The sequence below is a fragment of the Eschrichtius robustus genome, chromosome 20, assembly GCF_028021215.1.
Source record: "Eschrichtius robustus isolate mEscRob2 chromosome 20, mEscRob2.pri, whole genome shotgun sequence".
In the NCBI taxonomy this organism is placed as follows: domain Eukaryota; kingdom Metazoa; phylum Chordata; class Mammalia; order Artiodactyla; family Eschrichtiidae; genus Eschrichtius; species Eschrichtius robustus.
This window is the reverse complement of record NC_090843.1, coordinates 8928642-8951609: the sequence shown is the minus strand read 5'-3', so window position 1 is coordinate 8951609 and position 22968 is coordinate 8928642. Positions and strand designations below refer to the sequence as shown.

Here is a 22968-nt window from a genome sequence, read left to right as displayed (position 1 = left end):
TTGTGCTGTTGTGCAACCATCACCACCATCCTCCTCCTGAACTTTTTCTCTTCCCAAACTGAAGTTCTGTCCCCATTAAACACTCCCCCTTGCCCGCTGCCCCAGCCCCTGGCACCCACCATTCTAGCCAAGGATGTTCTGAGGGTAAGAAATTCTGAAGATGCCCAGCCAGGACGAGGCTGAGAAGGATGCCACCTGGTGCGCAGCCCCAAACCCCACCCCCCATGGGGCCCCTGATGGGAGGCAGAGGCTGATTCTAAGTGGTACCCACACTGGCTGGGCCGGCGAGGTCGCCCCTGGGGTTTCCTGAGTGTCCCGGCCCTAGACTCAGCTCCTCCTGGATGGTGTCCTTGGCATCCCTCCCACGTGGTCACTCCACATGGCTGTTTCCTTCAGGAGACTTAATATTTTTCCATGGAACGGGCTCTGATGACGTTACTAATCAGGGAGATGGAGAGGCCATGGCTGTCCTCCACGCGCCGGGACTGCGTGATGCCTGTGCCCCTGGTACCCAAGAGCGGGGAGGGGGAGGGGGAAGAGGGGGAGTAAAAGGGAGGGGGTCGATGAAGAGGAGGAGGAGGCGTGAGCGACGGGCAGCAGCTCCCTGGCAGTGCAGACTCTCCAAGTAATTAGTTTTTAAATCATGCAGACGGTTCAAGACCCACTCACTCTGGGCAGCTTTAATTATTTACACTCCCTTTTTATCCTCATTATTTACAGTCGTCCTCTCTGAACTGGAAGGAAGATGTTTTCTCCGCCGGGGTCTTGGCATTCCTGCAGCTGTGATTTCTCCAAGGCCCAGCGGAACCCCCTGCTTGCCGGGGAAGCAGCGGCTGCGCAGCTGGACGGGGCTGCCCACAGGACCCTCAAGGGCTGGCCAGGCCCCCGAGCGTGGAGGACGGCCTGTAGCAGGCGTGGCCCCGGAGCCAGTCCTGGGAGCGTGGGGCAGACGCTCGGAGGCGAGCCCACGGGGGCTCACACAGACCCCGCTCTGGCTCTGGCTGGCCGGACCTGTGAGAGGATGATTCCCACCTCCAGGGGCGCGGGGAGGAGAGCCTGGTGCAGGCGGGCGCTCGCCCTGCAGTGCTTGGCCTGGGAGAGAATCGGACCCCGTCGCGGCCTGGCCCCCGACCTCTCCCCACCTTCCAGCCTCTCTGGCCTCCTGGTTCCTCCAACTCGGAGCTCCCTCGCGTCTCAGACCTTTGCACAAAGGAGGACCTTCCTGATGCCTCCCCAGAATGGGTTGGGTCCCGCCATTATATGACCCTGCAGCCCCGAAGTTCTCCATCCAGCACTTACCACCACGGACAATACATAACCATCGGGCCCTTGGGGCCTTCTTGTCTGGCATTTTCCGGATGGCCTATGTTGTACGTGCTAATTTTGTAGTCAGAAAGTAGTGTTTACAAATGGGAGGGGCACACCCATAAATACAGATCCAGAAGGAGAGCCCTGAGTTGGCTGATTTCCATCTGGCTTCCTCCCCACGTGGAGCCTACCCGCCTTGGGTCCTTGCCGGATGCGCACGAGGCGAAGTAGGTCTGGGCAAACCCAAAGGCTGCCTGTTGATTTTCTGGCTTGTCCAAACCCTGCAGCCCAGAGCAGGGGAGGAGGTGACACAGGACACCTGGGCCTTGCAGCCCCATTGGGACATCCCAACCCCCCCCCCCCCCCAAGCAGGTGCTCAGGCCAGCAGGAGGCTGTGGCCCATCCTTGGGGCCTCCTGCTCATCCCCCTGGGACTTCTTGGCAACAGCCCAGCCTGGATCTTGAGGTCCTTTAGGAGCCCCTTGGGCCAGGGAGCCTGAGATCGGGGCTCCAAGGGGCAGGAGAAGGTGGTGTGGGGCCTATGCAGGGACAAACTCGTTTAGTCTTCCCAGGATCTCCCTGGTTTTAGCACGGGAAGTACTGTGTCCTTGGAAACCCCTTATTCCCAGGCAAACTGGGACATTCAGTCACCTGGATCTACAGCAGGGGATTTGATTGGGTGGGTAGAAGGCGGGAGAACTCATCACTGGGCCTTCCTGGGCTGCCCTTGGACGGGAGGTGCAGATGAGCTGGGCGGAGATGATGGCCCGGGCCCTTCTTGGTCCCGGAGTCAGGCTGGCTATCGAGGTGACAGCAGTGTAAGGGTCAGGGAGCCGGCTGGACATGGTAATTGGGCCCCTGGGAGGCGGAGCAGGATTTCTGAGCTGAGACCAGGGCTTGGAGATGGTGTCAGCCCCGGATGGTCAGGGCCAGAGAGAGAAGCTGCTGGACAGGCATGGCCGGCAGGGGCGCAACGGGGATGGTTTTAGTCTGGAGGAGGAATGGGGGCTTCAAGTGCAGGAACTGCCAAGAGCTACAGACGAGGAATCGAGGGATTGGGCAAAGCCGGCAGAGCCAGAAGCGCCTTCAGATGCTGGCCAGCAGGGTCGCAGCCCCGCACGTGGGCCAACCCTCCCCTTCCCCTCCTGAGCCCACAGCAGACGTGGGCATCGATGACATGCCTCGGATCCTGGAAGTAGAGGCTCCACGTGGCCACTGCCCCTCGGCTCATTTGGAGAAGAAATCCACTTGCCTTCTCCAGAATGAGCCAACCTGCCTGACAAAAGGGCCCGGGAGGCCCCAAGGGGCTGAGACAAGCCTGAGGCCACCCGACTTGCTGGTGGCAGAGCCTCGAGCCCAAGTCACCAGAGTCCCAATTCAGGGCTTTCCTGCTCCCCACCTCGGCTGCCTGCCTTGTCCTGAAGCCTGAGACGGGGTGGGGGCAGGCATGGGGGGTATCCTGGGTTGAACAGTGACCCCTGACTCCCCAAATTCATGTCCACTTGGAACCTCAGAATGCGGCCTTATTCGGAGACAGCGTCTTTGCAGATGTTAAGATAAGGACCGAGATGAGGTCACCCTGGATTAGGGTGGGCCCGAGATCCAATGAGAGACAGAAAGAGACACAGAGGTCCCGTGAAGATGGAGGCAGAGATTGGAGTGATGCAGCCACTGAAGCCGGAAGAGGCAGGAAGGCTCCTCCCTGGACCTTCAGAGGGAGCCCGGCCCTGCCCACATCATGACCTTGGACGTCTGGCCTCCAGACTATGAGAGAATCCATTTCTGTTGCTTTAAGCCCCCCAGTTTGTGGCGATTTGTGACGGCAGCCCCAGGCCACCCCGCCACGAGGGAGAAAGGGGCTGGTGAGGCCTGCGCACGGCTAAGAATCTGGACCCAGACCCCCGGCCTCACTCCCCGGCTCTCGGGATGCAGAGAAAACCTCGCATGGCAGCCTCTTATATTCTAGTCTTTTGGGGGCCAAGTTCTCTTGGAATAAATTGGTATGAAATTATTGTCAAATTATCGACCAGCTCATAGAGCTCACTGCAATAGATTTCAATTTTAAGAAGAAAAACATTTCCAGGGATACAGTAATAGAAGCAGTTCACAGCACTGCCCTGTGGAAACCCTGCAAAGCCTCCTTGTAATGAATAAATTAAGAGTCTCTGTTCTCTTTTCAATCATCCCCTTCAATCAGTGCTTCTAAGTCCCTGAAACCTTTCTTCCCCCCCCCCCACCCCGCAAAGGAGATTAAACAGTTCCCCAGTGATCACTTTCACGCTATCTTCACTCTCATCTGCACTTCCAGGGTCAGAAAAGAGAAAAAAATCCCCACTCCAGAGCCTTCCGGGTTTGCATTTGGAACATTTATTTCAGGAAATACATTTTCAACACTTTGTTATTTATACAAAAAGAGACGAATTTCTCAAGAGGCACATAGCGAAAGGCCACTGTGGAACAGATCCCAGGGAAACTAACAATGTTTCATAATCTGGCTACAGAGAAGGAAAGCGAAGGCATCCCGGGACAGAGGCTGGGACCCCGACGCTGGAGACAGACGCGTCCTTCAACATCTTGGTTTTGGCAAAAATGGCAAGTCGGCAAGTAAACTGTTTCGCTAAGGGGTCTTTCCTTTCTTGGGTGGGGAGGGAGCAAACACGCAAAGCGATGACACTCGCACGCACGCGCACGCGTGCACACACACGCACACGCCAGGTCAGTCTGCACCCACCCCTCCCACCACATTTCTCACCAAGCCAGGGGTCTGCAGATGGCCGTGCATCTCCCCGTGTCTAATCTCACAGGCCTGAGCCATGCAGACGTGAAGCCCGCTCTGCAGCCCAACAGTGGGCCGTGCACACCTGACCCCTGGCCAATCCCTCTCTGGGGGTCGTTATGATGGGCTCCAGGGTTGGGGAGGGGGTGAACAGAGGCCCAGGCAAACTTAGGGCAACACAAAGTCAGGCTTCCCTGGCCTCCCACCTCCCTGGTGGTGGCATCAGCACGGCCTGGGCTGCGAGGGCCGAGTGTGCATCTGAGGTGCATTCACTTAACCAGAGCATCTTGGGCCCGTTGGATGTCTAAACAGACAGACAGACACAGGCTTCCCCAGTCACACGGGGTGGGGCAGGGCAGCCACCAAGGCCACAAGGGCCACTCTGAGCGTCCCCAGCCATGGTCCACACGGCCCCCCCCTCCTTCGGGCACCTGCCAGCACTTCCTCCCTTAGCTCCTGCTCCAGGTTCACTCACTTGGACCTTCCCAAAAACCAGGCGGCTGGGGTGCATCTCTTCCCTTCCTGTGAATCCTCAATCAGATCCCGGGGCGGGGGGAGGGTGGTGGGACACGAGGGGAGACGAAGACACACCTCCCTCTCTCCAACTTGTCCCAATTTCTCGTCCAAGGGGACAGCGGGGCAGAGCTGCTGGCTCGCGAGGACGGCTGAGATAAAGGCACTTCCTGCTCCAGGACAGGCTTGCAGGCAGGTGGGCGGGCAGCAGCCAGTGGCCTCGCCGCATCTAAGCAATTGGCAACTTGGGTCTCGTGGAATGAACTGCTCTCCCCTAGGGGCGGGGTGGGGTGCTCTGAGTTACGGCCAGGGCCATGTGGGGAGGCAGGGGCAGACAGGGGCTCCAGGTCCACGAGGATGGCTCCATCCTCCCACGGGCACCACCCTGCCACGCCGCAGAGGCTGTGTCCGAGGGGCACCAAGAGCTGGAGGCCACTCCTCTGGCCCCGGGGCAGGGTCAGGACTGAGTCAGTGGTCCTCCCGCCCCTCCTGGACCTCAGGGACGGCCAGAGAGCCGGCCTCCACTCCGAGGACCCCCCAGCCCGGGTCCCCGTAGTCAGCGGGCTAATAACAAACATACTCAGAGGGCACTCGTCATCTTGTTACTTGGCAGGTGTAAAGGGGCGGAGATGGAGGACACATGGAGAAAATTATATAAAATAAAACGGGGCAGGTGGGTGGGGGGAGGGTGGGGGGAGACGGAAAAGACTCGGGGCGGGGTCCCGGGACAGGCGGTGTCTACATCTCCTGGGCTTCTGGCGCCTTCTCCTCGACGCCGTTGGCCACCGCGCTGCTGCCCTCGTGCAGACGCTTCACGCGATAGGCTTCGAAGTGGATGGTGCTGGTGATGTCCTTTATGTTCTGCATGTGTGTCCTGGGAGGGGCCGGGGGGGCGTCTCAAGAAGGGCCACGGGCGAGGGCAGGAGGCTGGCCCGCTCGCTCGGCCTGCCCTCCACACCCACAATCCCCACTGCTTGGCTCCCCGGGGGTTCCCCAGTGGGGCGCTTTAGCCCCACCAAGATAGACCAAGCATGGGCAGGGGTGTGTGTGTGGGGTCTCCAGGGCAACCCCAGCTGCTCTCGGGACCATGTGTTCTAACATGTCCCCCTTTCTCTGTGTCAACCCAGTGGCCAGTCCAGGGACAGCGGCTGAGTGCAGAGGCCCCCGGGCAGTGCGCAGGGCTGGAGTGTCCTTGCTCCAGTTTAGAAGAGCCAGGCCGGCAGCCAGGTGTGCTGGCAGGTAAGGGGCAGCGGCTTGCGGCAGGCAGCCGGGGTTGGGGGCGCTGGCACCCCGCTAGTCCTGTGTTCAACCTTCCCTTCTCTGCAGCTCAGCAGGAGAGATTTGGAAAGGGCCCAAGGTGGGCGTCCTTCCTCAGCCAGGCTTTCCAGCATGGCAGGGCTGCTCCTGGAAGCCAGAGCCCCCCAACCTGGAGGCCACGAGAGATGGTCCCGTCCCTCCTATTGACATTGCCCCTAGCATCCATCCTGCTGGCTGAGAAGTTGGGAGCCCCTGGTACCCTGGTGGGAGCCCCTACCTTCTCTGTTCACCTGCCCAGGCCCAGACCCACCCACCTGGCACCCTCGCGAATGGGCGGAGGATGGGCTACTCCTTGCCTGGGCTCAAGGAAACTGAAGAGGGGCCTCCCAGGTCAGAGGACGCTGGGATGGGAGCTGGGGACCCCCAACACACGTCCAGCGTACAAGACCTCCGGGGGCCCTGAATCTAATGGGCTCAGGCTGCCGTGATGCAGACTCAACCCTTTTCAAGTAGGAGTAGAAAGGATTTTCACTTCTTGCTTCATTTCCAAGAAGGTGTTTTAGAAAAAATGGGCCTCCGAGGTCCCTCCCGGGAAGGCAGGCAGATAGGTGGGGCGTGCCGACTGCTGCGCAAGACCTCCGCCCAGTCCCACCCCTCCCTCGGCCCTGACGGAGGCCCCTCCGGCGCTGTCAGCACCAGCCCGGCTCTCACCTGATGAGGAGGTCCCGCAGGTAAGCAAACTCACAATGCGTGGTGTTCTCGACTGCGGAGAGACAGAAGGGGCTTTAACGTCAGGCAAAGCCCCTTTCCCCCAGTGCTGGGCAGGCAAGCGGAGGAGGGGTCCACCGCGCACAGGCGATGGGCACCTTGGCTCCTGCCCTCTGGAGGGTTCTGCTCTAGCAGGGAGATGGCACCGTCACCCGGCCAAGACGGCCGCGGGGGAGAGCGCTAGGCTAAGAAGGCAGTGGCGGTGGGGCGGCTGCTATGCCGGGGGGACCGGGGGATGCCCCAGGGGAGACCTGAAGACGAGAGGGGGGCTGGGAACGGAATGAGGCAGGAATCAGGGCTGGGACTTCTTCCCCACGTGCTCAGGACACACACAAGGACACCCGTAAACAGAGACCAGGCACCGGGGGTGAGTGTTTACGCTGAGCTCAAGAACCAGCATAACTGAGCCGTACGCTGCCTGGGGAGGTGCACACGAGGACACACAAGAGCCTCCCAGACTGACAAGCCGCAGAGCAGCGGACAGCTCTGGGGACGCGGGAAGAGGGCAGGGAGGGGTCCCCAGGTCCCCACGGGCACCCTGGAGCAGGCAAGTAATGCCTTGGGGCTGAAGCTGGTGGCAGTTACTGCCACACTCCAGAACTACGTGGGAACACTCTGCCTGCTGTGTGGTCAGCAGGTACTAGCACACCTTTTAAAGGGTGGTGAGTGGCATCACCTGGACTGAGGGAGGTGGGCGGAGAAGGCAGAAGGAGAGGCTATTCTCTGCTATTCTGTGGAGGCCTCCAGCCCGGGGGACTTAATCCGACCTTCACACACCCTACGGGATAGCGACTAAGGTTCCTCTTCTGTGGTTGTAGGGAGATGGGGCTCAGAGAGCGAAAGAGGTCTGCCCGGGTTCCACAGTCCGTGAGGCCTGGCTCCCTGGTCCAGGCTTCCCCATCCCAGAGCAGCAGGGTCTTTCTGAAGCTTAAAGGGTTGATGAGCCGGCACGCAGGGCCTCCAGTGCTCCTGATTGGATTTCACTTGCCTCTTGCCTGGGCTCTGCCCTCCACACCCCTGCCCTCCTTTCTCCCACACCCCCCACCTCTACAGGGCTGTGCCCACACTAGAACCTTCTGCCGGCTGACTCTCACGCAGCCTTTTAATCTAACTTGGAGAAGCAGTGAGAGCTGGTGGGAAGATCAGAGCTCTGAACCTGGAGTGAGTGCGTTTCTGCCGCTTCCTGGCTTAGTTAAGTTATTCTGGCCTCTCTGACCCTCAGTTTCCTCATCTGTAAAATGGAGATAATAATGCCACCACCTCTCAGGGACATGAGAGAATTAAATGAGTTAATTGTGTGCTTTATGACACCAGCCTACCTCTTAAAACATTTCAGAAGGCTTCTAAGGATGAGTAAAGTACCTCAGGACGCTGGTGTACATACACCAAGTCGGAGGAAGAACAAAGAACTAGGACTGGTGGGGGTGGGGATGAGGAGGAGAAGCACTTAATAACTCTGGCTGAGGGCCAGCACAGAGTGGCCAGCTCTCTGGTCAGCTCCCAATTCACAAGATCCCAGAGATTAAAAAAAAAAAAAAAAAAAGTCCACCAGGTCCTGGGGAAGTTCAACTATTCTAAGATAGGGCAGAGGGGGCTTCCCTGGTGGCGCAGTGGTTGAGAATCTGCCTGCCAATGCAGGGGACACAGGTTCGAGCCCTGGTCTGGGAAGATCCCACATGCCACGGAGCAACTAGGCCCGTGAGCCACAACTACTGAGCCTGCGCGTCTGGAGCCTGTGCTCCGCAACAAGAGAGGCCGCGATAGTGAGAGGCCCGCGCACCGCGATGAAGAGTGGCCCCCGCTTGCCACAACTAGAGAAAGCCCTCGCACAGAAACGAAGACCCAACACAGCCAAAAATTAAAAATAAATAAATAAATTAATTAATTAAATATTAAAAAAAAATAATAATAAGATAGGGCAGAAATTCCCTCCAGGGCCTCATGAAGGCTGCTGGGATGTGAGAACCACCACCCCACCACTGTCTTTACAGGTTCCATGGGGCTGTTTCTCATCACCACCCTTAACGTGAGCTGGTGGCACCACAACAACGCACAGGTCATTCAATGCGTGGTATCCGGGCCAGAGCAGAAGAGGGGGACACAGAAAACCAGCCTCGCTCATTTCCTGACAATTTCCTCTACCGGCTGCCTGCAGGGCCCTAGTTGGCCACCAGGGGGCAGCAGAGGCCTGTCAGCTGCCAGGCTGCCCTTCCCTGCCCCTCCCAGGTCCCCACTGGCCCGCCCTTTTTTTAAATTTTTTTGGGCTGAGTGCAGGATCTTGGTTCCCCGACCAGGGATCAAACCTGAGCACCCTGCAGTGGAAGCGCAGAGAACTACTGGACCACCAGGGAAGTACCCCCCCCCCCCACCCCGCCCCACCATTTGGCCCTTTCTTATCCCGAACTTCTCCACCCTCCAAAACATACCTTCACAAAAAGGTTCCTAAACAGCAAGATTTCAGGAAGAGAGGAAATGGAAGAGGTGGAGCCAAGGCGGGATGAGCCCAGGGTGAAGCCTAATTGAGACTGCCCAGGTGTGTCAGGGAGGTAAAGGAACTTAACAATTAATCCAGGTAAAATGAGCCAGCCTGGGAATGCTCCACTATATCAGCTACTTAAAAGTATCTGCTTCCCCAAAAGCTCCAATGGTCTCTGAGACATTCTCTCATTTTATTAAACTCTTGGCACATGGTACCCACTTTATGGATGGTGTAAACAGGGGCCCTGGGGGATGAAGGGACATGCCCAAGGTCGTGAGCTGGGCATGGGTTGGGGTGGCAGCAGCTGGAGCTGAAAGCAACTGCTGGATTTTCTGCTTCCTTCTCTACGCTGGGCCTTTCAGCCAAGTGAACAAGGAGCAAAGTGGCCTATTCTACTCTGTTCTAAAGAGGGACAACAGAACAGAGTCGGGGGGGGGGGGCGGTAAAGAAATGCCCAGGTCCACCCCACCCAGGGTCATGGCCACCGTAGTGGGTTGGATTGTGTCCCCCAAACAACGTCCAACTCCCAACCCTGGGCATTTGTGAATGGGACCCTATTTGGAAAAAGTCTTTGAAGGTATAATTAAAGTAAGGATCTCAAGAGGGGGTCATCCTGGATTTAGGGTGGGCCCTGAGGCCAGTGACAAGTGTTCTTATAAGAAGAGGGAAAGAAAGACACAGGCACACAGAGGAAGGCTGTGTGAAGACAGAGCAGAGATTGCAGTGACATGTCTACAAGCCAAGGGATGCCAAGGACAGCGGGCAGCTACCAGGAGGGCGGCAGGGAACAGATTCTCCCTCAGGGCCTCCAGAACTCTGAGGATAAACTTCTGTTTTAAGCCACCCAGACTGTGCTGGTTTGTCAGAGCAGCCCCAGAACACTAAGATGGGGGGGTCCCAGGAACTTCTGGGGGTGGGAAGTGGGGAGGGCATCTGGTTCTCAGCTGGACAGAGCTATAGCCCAGCCCTTTCCTAGGCCCAGAGAGGCGGGGTGATTTGTCCAGGGTCACACAGCACGCCTGTGAAACCCCAGCACCAGGACATAGAACTTGACAGTGCCCGTCATACCTCCTTCCTCCCTGGATATTTCCCCGCCCATGGGAGATGGGAGTGGAGGCGCAGCTCCGTCAGCTAACGGCTGTGGGTCCCAGACGAGCCACCTGCCCCCTCATTTCCCCCCAGCCGAGCGGGAACCATGGGACCCCTCGCCATGGCTAGGTGGGCAATGCAATAGATGAACGCAGCTCCCAGTCAGCAGAAGCAACTTTTATTCTGACCTGTCTGGAGGCCCCAGACATCAGCTCAGCGATTACCTTCAATGGTGCCCCATTTGGTTTTCCTTCCAAGGATCCTCTTCCCGTTCACTTGGTACTCATGGTCACTGCCCACCACGGCGAACGGGATCATTTCCTGGGGGAAGGGCAGGCAGCATTGGTCACTCGAGCGTGCAAAGGCCAGTCCACTCCCTGGGCCCCTGGGTGGAGCTGCCCGGAGTCCAGGCCCCCAGCACTAAGACCCTTGGCCTGAGAAGGTTGCATGTGGACACTGGCACCGACTCCTCCTAGCCCAGAACATCACGTTCTCATGGCTCAAGGCCTTCCCACCCGTTTCCCCAGACGCCCTGGAGGGGGCGGGAAGACCCCCACCCATGTCCTCTAGCAGGAAGTGAGAGGCCTCTGGGAATAGTATCCTGGTCGGTCCACTTACTCGGAATTTCTCGTTCACCAGCCGGTCCTCTGAGTCCTCGTCAAACTCCTTCTGGGGGTACACGTCGATGCCGTTGGACAGCAGGTCTGCGGTGATCTGGGGGTCCAGAGGGGAGAGATGCGGGCACCGTCCACGCAGCAAGCAGGACAAACCCAGCTTTGGGGCATCTGCTCATGCCACAGCCTCCACGAAACGAGTGGCCCCAGGCTCGGGATCAGGGGTGGGCTCTGGGGGGCTGGTGACCCTGCTACTCTCCAGTTCTTGTGCCTCCCGAGTGGAGGAGGGGCAGCTGCAGACCTGCCTGCCAGGAGAGGAGGCCGCAGCCGCCAAAGGGACCCGGGTCTCTGTCCCGGGTATCTCCCTGCCCTTGTCCTCCAGCTCATCACACCCCCAAGAAAATCACTCAGGCTTGCCGAGTCCTCCCCTCCCTGAGCTCTACCTGGAAAGCCTCTCCCTGCAGCTCACCATCCTGCACAGGTGCACCTGCTTGTGTTAAACCGTCACCACCCTCTGCAGCGACAGTTACCCATATGGGTGATGTTCAGTGATAACATCCCGGTGAACAGCTGCCATTTCTGCCCTGAGCGCAAATGCCTGTGTGCAGCTTTGGGAGCTTTCTCGTTCCTTTTTCCTCCAGACGCACCCATTACCAGGGCACCGTCCTCCCCTGAGCATGCTGGGAAAACCCCTGGCACCTGGGCTGTGAGCGGAGGCCCGCGGGGCGGTTTTGAGGGGGGGGGGGAGGCGGAGCTTTGGGGATTACACTGAGGGGCCTCCTTGCTCACGCCCACTGAGGTGGAGGCTCTGCGGGGGCCCAGGCACCTGGGTTTTTCAAGTTCCCCAGGTGGTTCTGATGTGCGGCCCTGTTAGGAAGAAGCGGCCCAGGGCTCAACCTCCTGCTCGGACAGCAGCCCAAAGCGGGACAGTGGCAAAGAAGAAAGCGGCCAGCTGTCCCCTGGTGGAGACTGTCCCTTTCGGACCATCTCTTCCATCTAATAAAAACGTGGCATGCTTTGTCTGACGGCCCCTCACCCGCCTCGCTCCCACAGAGGGGCAGGGGGCCAGGGAGCTGGGCGGAGATGGGGCCCTACCCGCTGTTTGAAGTAGACCCTCTCCTCCAGGGTCAGCGTGTCAGCCTTGGCGATGACCGGGACGATGTTGACCACTTTGCTCAGGCGCTTCATGAACTCGATGTCCAGGGGCCTGAGGCTGGAGCGGAAGGACATGGGTGAGGGTGTGGCTAGAGGGACGTGGGAACTGGGGGCAGGAACGAGGGAGGGGGGCCTACTCCAGCCTGGATGGAGCTGAGGGAGGCCCCTGGGGTGCCTGCAGGGGCTCCCAGGTGGGTGCACGCCGACAAGGTGAAGGCTGTGGGCTGAGGGCTCCAGCCAAGCCAGGAGCGAGGGACAGAAGAAGGAAAAGGGCTCCTGGGACACACTGAGCCCGGGCAGCAGGGGGTGGAGGGGCAGGCCTGCTCCAAGCACCCTCGTACACAAGCTCCCAAAGCCCCAGTGTGTCCACTCGGAGAAGTGCTGCCCCTGCCCCCGGCTCAGGTGGCCATCGTGCCGTGGGTCCTCGCTACGGGGGAGAGGAAGGAGGGATGGGAGCTCACTCGGCCCCACCTCCTGGGACGGGCTGGGAGGCTGCTCTCTGGGGCGGTCCCAGCCCCCCCGCCCACAGGCTCCAGTGCGCCTGAGATCAGATGTGGAGAGAGGCTTATTACCCTCCAGCCCCTCCCTGCCCCCCACCGACTCGAAACCTCTGCTCAGCAGGTGTGTGGGCAGGGCCGCAGGAGCGGGCACCACGTTCCCACCAGGAGCAGAGCTGCGTCTGCTCTCCTCCCCCGTCAAGGCTCAGTCAGTCGCAGACATGGGGTGGGGCTGAGGCGGATTCCAGGAGGAAGTCCGGACGAGGAGGGCGAGGGGCCACCCCAGCCCCACGGGCCCGGGACCCGAGGGAGGGGACGGCACAGCGCCCAGCTGGGTCCCTGCGGAAGCAGCGGTGCCCACCCTCAGCTCGCCAGCTGGCTCTGCTTCCCAGCGTCGGCCTCAGTGGAGCAAAGCCTAGACCAGCTGGACCAGCTGCCGTGGGGCCCACGGCTGAGCCCGCTGTCCCCCAGAGAGGGAGAGGCTTGGCCACGGTCCCTGCTCTGGTGCCGGGCCTCCTCGCCCCTGAGCTGACCCTCGCTGCGGGCAGCTCGGGGACTTGGCCTGGTTTCCCACAGAGGCCCCAGCCGAGGCCTGTCGCCTCCTGCCGGGCTCCTTCCTGGACGTGCCTGTGGGGCTGAGGCCCCCAACCCCTGGGCTTCCTGCTCCGAGTAGAACCGAGGGTAGAACAGCCAGAAAGAGCCAGAGGCTCAGGCCGTGGTGACCAGCAGGACGCCGGGCCCCAGCTCTCCCTCTCCATCCACCCACGCTGCCTCCCCACCCCACTGCTCCTGCTGTCCTCTGGGTGCTGGGTCCACCTCCTCCCCACGTCCTGACTCAGGACAAGCCCGAGGGTGTCCACCAGCGGGCAGAAAGGCACCAAGGTATCTGGCGCAGACAGAGCCACAGGGAGCCAAGGACAAAAGGTCTATGAGGCCATCAAGAGCCCAGCTGCCCTCACAGGGGAGACCACCCCTGCTCAAAGGAGGCAAGGAGACCCCCCCCCAACCCCTGCTCCGGGGCACCCACCGCAGGCCAGCCTCGCTGACCTGTGCGTGCACCTCTAGCTGCAGACAGAACCCGCAGGAGAAAACAGCTCTCACCAAGGTGGCCTCGACCGACAGCCCTTATCCAGCCCTGCCAGGGGCCAAGCCCATTCTCTGTGCTTTAAACCCTGCTGGTGGTCCCCGCCGGGGACTGTTATCACATCGTCATCACCCCCCTTAGGGACCGACAGCCACCCTGGAAGAGCGGGTAGGTGCTAAGGACACACAGCCGGAGTCTTAACCCGCCTGCCAGGGCTACCAGGATGGCCGGCCTGAGAAGGCAGGTCCAGGCCCCGAACCATCCTGGGCCCGCCTGGTCCTCCAGCCTCCCAGGCAAGCTGCAGGGTCCACAAGTGGGTGGGACGTGGTTTGGGGGCAGAGGGAGACTGGGGCACACAGGCTGCTGACCACGGCCCGCCCAGCCCTTCTGCACTCAGGGCAGACCAGCCCCAGGCCTCGGCTGTGTGCACCTACGCGTGGCCGGTGGCGGGGATGAAGTACAGGCAGCAGTGGACGCGCGTGTCTGGGATGCGCTTCTTCCGGTTGATGTTCACCTCCTCCTGCAGGTACTTCTCGTACTGGTCATTGATGAACTTCATGATGGGCTGCCAGCTGCATGGAGAGGCCCCAGTCAGCCTGCACGCGGGACCCCCACCACCCGAGCTGGGGGGCAGGCCCCCGTCCCCACCCGCAGGTCCGTAATTCCCCAAGTCCCAGCCCAACGCCCGTACACGTGTGGAGGCGTCTGACATTCTGAGCAGAGCAGAGACCCGCACTAGCCTCCCATGCTGACCTTTGACCTCAGGGGTCGGGGGGAGGGGCAAGATTCCCAGCAGCCCCATTAGGGCTCTTCCACCCGGGGAAGTGGCCCCCGGAGCCCCTCACCAGTTCTCATTGTTGATGTGGTCCCCGAACCCCGGCGTGTCGATGACCGTCAGCTTCATGCGGACGCCCTTCTCCTCGATATCTGCACAGAATCCCAGCCCCATCGAGCTCAGGGGGAGACCCAGGACCCGTACAGACACCCCAGCCAGGCTCCCTCACCACCCTGCCCCAAAGAAGCCCACTTGGCGCACCCCCAGGTTGATGCCAGCCTGCAGCAGGGAAGTCCAGCAGAGCTGATGACCCTTATCCTGGGCACCCCCTGCCCATGATTTTTGGTGGAAAACTCAGCTATCTCCAGGGGGCTCTGACCAGGGCCTGCAGGGGTCCCGGAGAGCAGCCCTGACCCCTCACCCTTCACCCTGAGTCTCAACGTGCCCAGAGGTGTTGCCGAGAGTCACCAGCTCAGGGGACCTGAGGTCCCTGACTTGGCATCCCTCCCCCCAGCCCCCGCCCGGCACTCACCGTGTGTGATGGACTTGATCTCAATGGTCTTAGGGATGCGTTCCTCCGAGGTGGCCTGCACTGACTTCCGGCTGATCTTGGATTTGAAGAGGGTGTTGATCAAGGTGGACTTTCCCAAGCCGCTCTGCCCTGGGGAGAGAACGGGGCTGGTTGGCGTGGCGCTCCAGAGAGGGCAGGTCACGGGCCTGCGATGCAGTGATGCCTGGGCATCGCCCCCCAGCACACCTTGGTTGGGGGTGGGTCAGGGGGAGGTCAGGAGGCAGGAGGGTGCCCGGGTGGTGGCCGAGCTCTCACAGTGTGTTGTGGCAGAGCAGGACACGGACCCCTCGCCTTCTGACCACAGGGATGGTCAAACTGCCCCACGCGAGGTCCTGGGGTGCCCGGGAGGAGCTGAGATGCAGAACACTGTTGGGGAGGCAAAGTGGGGGGCTGGCCCCTCCAGTGCAGCTCCACCCTTAGCTGTTGGGCATACTGGGATCGACGTGGGGTTTGAGGGAAAAGCCCTACAGAGCCCCCCACCCTGGGACCTCAGGCTGGAGGGTCTGCATCCCCCAGGGCCAGGCTGCCCACACTGTGGGGCTCCAGTCCAAAGCCCCGGGGGCCGGGCTCCCCGCCTCCCAGGATCATCTCGGTTGAAGAGTCGGCACACTCAGCGCACACAGCCTGCAGCCAAGTGACCGCCAGGCTCCATAAAAGGCCACTGCTGCAGTTCTTCCTGGTACAGGAGGCCTGACCGGGGCCCCGGATGGTGGGCAGCTGTGCCTCACTGCCAAGGGCAGGGACAGCGCTGACCAGTACCCACATCAACAGACCTGGCAGCTGAGGGGCCGAGGGGCCAGTGAGCCCCCGGGGCATCAGCCGCCCCCTGGTGTGGCCCCAGGAGAGATTCTGGCCGGGCTGTGAGCCCAAACCTCACGTCACCCACAGTCCCCTCCTACAGCAAGAGGGACGAGGGCAGAGGGCACAACAGGGAGGGGACCTGGACTCAGTCGTGACTGGAAGGCCCCTCCTGCTCTAAGTCACCCTGAGTCTAGGGTCCGCCTCGCGGCTGCTGACCCACGTCCCGCCCACGCAGACCTCGCCCTGCGCCAGGCACTGTCCTAAGAGCGGCAGTTTAACCCTCACAACCAGGTGCTGTCATTAGCCCATCAGACAGATGAGAAAAACTGAGGCCAAGTCCAGACTGAGGATTAGAAGCAGCAGCCCAGCTCCAGGGCCCCAGCCAGGACCTTCCACCTCCGGGGTTAAGAGCGGCAATGGCCACTGACACTTATAAGATGCCTCCTATGCACCAGGCACACCTCAGCACCATGCACACGTGCACACACATGCACACACACGTGCACACACATGCACGCACCCGCACACGCATGCACACAGGCTCACACACTCCAGACTTGGGGCCCCATCGTTTTGCCTCTGCGCCGAGCTGGCGTTAGGCCATGGTAACCAACGTTATTTTTAAAAATTAAATCACACTGATTTTTCAACTTTGATAACCTTTCAGGGAAAAGTGTGGATCCCCCAGAGGGTGGCGTCGGTAATCCCTGGCCTGAGCTGTTTACCAGCCCGAGGACTGGCCCCCCTCCTCATCCATCTCCCCTTCTGCCCAATGGTTTTGTGTCCCCACCAAGCTCAGGCCAGGGGCTACATCAAATATTCCAGCCATGGCCCCTGACACCTGGGAGATGCCAACCAGGATATTTTTAAAGTTTATCCTGTAATTATTATTATTTTTATTACCACCATCCTCATAATTGCTTCTGAAATCTTCTTGAGTGCCCATGACCATGCCAGGGGCCGAACACGTTCTCCCATTTGCCCCAGGACTATCCCATTTTATGGATGAGGAAACTGAGGCTGATAGAAACCCCAGGGAAGTCTGGGCAAGCATCAGGCAGCTTAGCAGGGGCAAGGCTGGGATTCTCCCCCTGTCTGCGGACCCCCCCACAGGCGCCCTTCCACCCCGGCTGCATCTTCTGCGGGGGCACTGCTGTGGGAAGGAGGGCGGAGGCATGGAGCCCGGATTGTGAGCTGAATGACCTCATCATGCCCTCTCTGGGCCTCATGTCTGCCTGTAAAATGGGCGCTCCCTTCACAGGGTTACTGTGAGGACTGAACAGGACCTGAGAGTCTTCGGGAGCAAGGGCTGCCCACTGTTCCCCCAGCCTAGCCCCCCAACCCTGTCTGGGCCGGGCTGATCAATGACCACCCCCTCCCCGTGACCATCCAGCCAGCTCTGCAGAGGCCACAGGGGAGCCTCCAGCCAGGCCTGCTGGGTGCGGGGGTCAGCCCACCCAGGGCTTGAGCCACAGCGATGGGGATGCCTCAGCAGAAGGTAAAAGCAGAAGGCGGAGGCCACTGGTCAGAGAGGTGTCGTCTCCTGAGCCCCTGCCCGGCCCGGGGCCGAGCTGTCTCCGGGGTTCTTAATGTAATGGGCAGAGGCCCTGCTGAAGAGCTGATGGAGGCTGAGACGCTCCCGGCGGGCACGCGTACACACACACGACGCCACTCGCAATCTGTCCCGCAGGCCAGGTCTGTCGCCCCCGTTTTACAAGAGAAGATGCCGCAGAGCCCGTGTGGCTGGCCCGGGGACAGGCTTCCCGTGTGGCTCTGAGCAGTGCTGGGGACCGGGGACTCACCGACCACCATGATGTTGAACTCGAAGCCCTGCTTCATGGCCTTCCTGCGCATCTGCTCCAGGATGGAGTCGATCCCCACGTAGCCGAAGTCCACGGGGGCCTTCTCATTCCTCTGCGCGGGCGGCTGCTTGAGCCCGGCGTCTCTGGGGGTGTCGGCCATGTCGCCAACGCTGCCGGGAGCTGCCTCGGTGGCTGCGGGACGAGGAGCGGGCGCGTTAGGGGGTCACATGCAGGCGTCTGCTAAGCCCCCACATCCTCAGGCGGGGAAACTGAGGCTCAGCTGCCCGGGAGAGCCCTGAGAAATGCCCCGGAGCTGCAGCCAGAGGCCCACGTTGTCCTGCAGCCACTCAGCTTGGCCCACAGAGCCTCACTCCAGTTCTCAAGCCACCAGCCCTGCCTAGGCTGGGGCCCTCCCCTAGGCTCCAGGGCAGGGCTGACCCCTGAACCCTCCTCTATCTCACCTGAGCTGCACCCAGGAGAACTAGCCTGAGCACGGCGGGGAGCGCTCTTTGCCCCCCCACCCTCCTGCCCTGCCCGGGGCACCCAGGTGGGCCCCCCCCCCATCTCCTTCACCTTTGGCCCCAACACCTGCTGCAGCCTGACGGCCGAAGGGGCCCTGGGGGTCAAACAGCCAGGGTTTGGGTGAACCCATGAGCCAGGACAAAGGAGAGGACAGCCCTCTGAAGGAAGGATGGAGGGGGCCGGCACTGGCTCAGTCCCAGGTACCAGCCAATAGCCCTGGGGCGGCAGGAGTGCTGGGACGAGGGGCGTTCTTTCCAGGCAGGAGGGCCTGGATGCAGAGCTAGCTCCTCCAGGCCCAGCGTTCCTGGGAGATGGCAGGAAGGAGAGGGCCCTGGGCAGCACCTGGGGCACTGCTCCCGCCTCCCCGCCTTGGACTGGATCCAGGTGGCAGTCTTCTCTCTGGCCGCCCAGCACCTGTGGGCCTCACACCCACAGGCCAGGAGGAGGTTTTGCTTTCATGTCTGCAGGCAGGCAGCCGGGGCTGAGATGCTCGAAGTATCTCAAGCTTCTGCGGTCTATAGGTTAGAGGCTTCCTCCTTTCCTCCCGGGCTGCACTCAAGAATCCACATGCCCAGGTTGGAGGTCTGGGGGTGGGGGGATGCCACCCAGAAGACCCCCAGTGGGGACCTGAGGTGCACCCGGCCAGCAGGGCTGGTCAGGGCGCTCAGGACGGTGCAGGTTCCCCACCAGGGTCCGGCTGGAGCACTTTGGCCGCGTCCCACTGAGCCCCCGACATGGCACATGCCCAGGCCACACCCTCCCCGACTGGCCCCCCAGCTCCCCTTCCCTGCCCCCTTGGGTCCAAGCTCTTCCCACTAAGAAGGATTTTCGGCTTCAGCCTACCTCCCAGGAAGGATCACCGTCTCTCCTCCTGGGGCACCCTGAGCTCACGGGAAGCGACCACACAGCGAGTCCAGATGCCTCCCCCGGCCCCGCGAGCCCCTCCCGCCAGCCCCTGGGGAAAGGCTGTTGGTTCCGTGGGCATCGGCTCCGGGTGCCCCATGCTCCAGGGGGCGTGCCCCACCGCCAGGGTGGGCAAGCAGCCTTCCCAAACATGCCCTCCTGCCCACCCCCTCCGACCCTGCCCCAGGAAGCAGCAGGACACAGGTCGCCAGGTCAGGAAGGTCACTGCTGAGCTTTCAGATGAACTGCCTTTCCACTTCCTGGGGAAAAAACCGGACTCTACCCCGTCCCCAGGCTCACACCTCTGCAGCCACATGTGTCTTCAGGAGCGTCAGAGGGAGCCGAGATGGGGGCCAGCACCCTCTCCTCCCACGCCCAGGCCCAGGCCAGTAAGACAGGAAAGATGACGGGCACCGTTTGCTTACAAATCCGAGAAATTGGGGTGTCGCTGGTTCATCCTCAAGTCAGCCAGCAACTTCCCCATCTCCTCTGCCCTTGACCAAGCACAGCCATTCCTGCTTCACAGAACAGGGGTGCTGAGCAAGTAACATAATGCATATAAAAGCGCCAGGGGTTGCCAGGGGGCCCACGCATCTCTCCTAACAACAGGCTGATGCTTGAGGCTTCGGTTCCAGGTCCACCCCCACTACCGCCCTAGGCCGGGGAAAGGCGAAGGGCCCAGGAGGCAAGGACCCCCGTTCGACCGCTATTCGCGGGCCTCTTCCCTGCATGGCCCGGAAGGCCTGTGCCTCTGTTCCCTCTTCAGAAACACTCTGCCCCCGGGCTCCGGCATCTTTAAATAAACAAAGACCAGAGCTGCATCTGGCCTGAACGTGTGGCTTTGGGGCTGTTTCCTGGAGACAGACATGGGGCCTTGTCTTTCAGGACGGCAGTTCAGCCCTGCCCCACGTGACCGAAAATTGCTTCCATCTGTCTGCGGGTCTGGGAGCCATTCTGCCCGGGACTGGGCCAGCCCCCCCACCCCACCCCTACATCTCCCTCCATCCCTCACCCCCTCCCGAGCAGCACGGGGGGGTGGGGGGCGTCCCCTGAACCCCCTCACTTCCCTCCACGGGCCCTGGGAGCAGCAGAGCGAGAGAGACTCCAGCCGGCCCCTCCACAGGCACCAACATCCACTGCAGAAACTCAAACCAAAGCAAACATCCTGCCCACCAGGGCCCTGCTTGAGAAATAATCATAAAAACATGACAAGCACCATCCCTCCCGCTGAGGGAAAGGCCTGGCCTTTTGCACAGGTGAGGGCACATTCCCGCAAGGTCCCTCCTCCTCTGGGAGGCCCCCTAGTGGGCAACCCCAATTGTGCCCACCCAGATGGCCCGCAGACACGGGACCCTCCCTCTATGCCCACCCAGCCAGGAGGCTTTGGGGTCTGCCTTCAGGACCCCGCGGGCGAGAGTAGAGGCCCTGGCAGGCCAGCTCGCCCAGAGACGCTGTCCGCGACCCCTTGCAGGCCCCGGGGGGCTCCAGCCGGCTGGATGGGACGGCGGAGACCGGCGACTCCAGCACCATAACCATCCAGTGTGGCAGCCACGTGTGACTTTTCAAAAACTGTGATAAAATTACATAACACAAAATGTACCATCTTAACCAATTTTAAGTGTGCAGATCAGGAGTGTTAAGTCCGTTCATGTTGTGCACCCAAGCTCCCAACTCATCTTGCAAAACTGAAACTGTCCTCATTAAGCACGAACTCCCCAGTCCCCATTCTACTTTCTGTCTCTATGACTTTAACTACTCTGGGTAGCTCATATAAGTGGAGTCATACAGTATTTGTCTTTTTGTGACTGGCTTGTTTCACTGAGCTTAATGCCCTCAAGGCTCATCCATGTTGTAGCACGTGTCAGGATTTCCTTCCTTTTGAAGGCTGAGTAATATTCCACTGTACGGATGGACCACAGTTTGCTTTCCCATTCATTCCTTGATGGATACTTGGGTTGCTTCTATGTTTCAGCTCCTGTGAATAGTGCTGCTGGGAACAAGGGTGTACAAATATCTCCTCGAGACCCTGCTTTCAAACCTTTCGGGTGTAAACCCAGAAGTGGGATTGCTGGGTCAAATGGTAATCGTATGTTTAATTTTTTGCAGAATCACCAACTGCTTTCACATGTGACTGGCGTGCTTGAAATGCACCTGGTCCAACGGAGGATCAGAATTTTTTATTTTATTTAATTTTAATTAACTTCAAATAAAGAATGACACATGGCATACGGCAACTATACTGGACAGCACAGAATTCTTGTCCAACCTACTCATTGTACAAATGAGGAAACTGAGGTCCCCAGAGTGATTTTTTTCTGAAATGCATTGGAAGCGGTCTGGCCAACCTGAGACCTTCACTGAATTTAATCAGCCCTGTAACTTCACATTCACTCCTGCGATATTTGATTAATATCCATGTCTCCCCACAGACCGTGAGCTCCAGTGAGTATGGCAGTGACATGTATGGATCCCCACTGAGCCTCCAGAGACCTACAAGGAGGGGACACTCAACCAATACTCCTGAACGAATGGGGTCTTAGGAGTCTCCCCTCAGCGTGGAGTGGGGGGGACAGGCAGGAGGGCTGTGCTGCCCCAGGCTGCCCGCAGACCCTCCACGAAGGCCAGACGCCACCTCCTGACCCGCCCCCCAGACCTGTGTCCAATCCACCTCCTCCAGTGACCTGCCTGCGGCTGAGGCCTCACCCTCTTCCCCATGGCCCTGTTACCTGTTTTTGTTTCACACCCAAACTTCATCAAATGCTATTAATAGGAAAGGGAAGTTCTTAACAGAAAAATAAGAGGTTTCACGTTTACGTCCAAGGTGACTCTCACTTCAGGCCAGTAGAGCAAGAGGGAGCCCTGGTCTTTAAATGTGGAAAACTCAGGCTCAGAGAAGTTAAGTAACTTATCCAAGGTCACACAGCACGAGCTGCTGCTACTTTTCACTGCTCCTACTTGGGAACCCCTTGGGAAAGGGGATGGCGGGGCGGGGGGTGGGGGCGGTGTGTGGACCACCATATCCCCTCCTTCCCAGAGCCACACTCTGAGGAGGGAATGTAGGTTTGCGGTGGGGGTGGTGACCCCTGGGGAAGCCTCACCCCTGCTCCACCGGGTCAGCCACTCTGGGTCAGCCGCTCTCTCCCCAGGCTCCCAGGCCCAGGGCAACATCCCTGCCCACCACAGCACCACCCTCCTCTGGGGAAGAAAAGCCCAAGTGACCACCTAGGGTCGGGGGCGGGGGGGGGGGGGGGGTGACCTTAACACGCCAGTTTACGCCCTCCCTCCACTTCCTAATCACTTTCTTTACTGCAGTAACAGACACAACATACAACCTTGACCATTTTGACCATGTTAAGTGTTTGAGTCCGCGTCATTAAATACATTCAGGATGGCATGTAACCGCCACCACTACCCACCTCCAACGCCTTCATCAGCCTGTACAGAAGCTCTGAGCCCACCAAACACTAACTCCTCCCTCCCCCCGTAGCCTCTGTTCTACGTTCTGTCTCTGTGAATCAGGCTCCACTAGGAACCTCATGTAAGTGGAGTCATGCTGTATTTGTCCTTTCGTGTCGGGCTTCTTTCACTGAGCATAATGTCCTCGAGGTTCCTCCCTGTTGCAGCCTGTGTCACAATTTCGTTCCTTTTTACGTCTGAATAGTACTTCATTGTTTATCCATTCATCTGTCCATGGATGCTTAAGTGGTTTCCACCTTTTGACTATGATGCATGATACTGCTATGAACATGGGTGGACATGTGTCTGTTTGAGTCCCTGCTTTCAATTTTTCTGGTATCCAGCCTAATTATTAACAGAACCCAGGTGGTGCTCAGAAAGGCTGCGGTTTGGACAATAGGTGACACGGTCATCCTGCAGTCAAAGTGAGGTGCAGCGCCCCCCTGAAGTCTTCGAGGCCAGGAACCAGGGGCCTCGGGTTCTCGTCCTGGCTCCACGTGGTCCTTTGCAGGTCCCTCCAGCCTGCCCTGCACTCCCCCCCCAGCTCCTACCCCACAAGCTCCTCAAACCCGAGGCCATGGCTCGCTCAGCGGTACCCC

At 59.9% G+C, this 22968-nt stretch overlaps 1 protein-coding gene across 2 annotated transcripts in view; it reads right to left on the bottom strand.

Moving 5' to 3' along the window:
• Positions 1-3651: 3651 nt before the first annotated feature.
• SEPTIN9 (septin 9) overlaps positions 3652-22968 on the bottom strand; it is a 140719-nt gene continuing 121402 nt past the window's right edge. For both annotated transcript variants that reach the window (XM_068531710.1, XM_068531709.1), the window contains exons 3-11: positions 17489-17680; positions 14847-14975; positions 14385-14466; positions 13974-14111; positions 11899-12016; positions 10808-10903; positions 10414-10510; positions 6565-6616; positions 3652-5470 (exon numbers count right to left, since the gene is read on the bottom strand). In XM_068531710.1, the coding sequence (XP_068387811.1) occupies positions 5335-5470; positions 6565-6616; positions 10414-10510; positions 10808-10903; positions 11899-12016; positions 13974-14111; positions 14385-14466; positions 14847-14975; positions 17489-17680 (1040 nt within the window). In that variant the 3' untranslated portion in view covers positions 3652-5334. The remainder of the gene's footprint in view (positions 5471-6564; positions 6617-10413; positions 10511-10807; positions 10904-11898; positions 12017-13973; positions 14112-14384; positions 14467-14846; positions 14976-17488; positions 17681-22968) is intronic.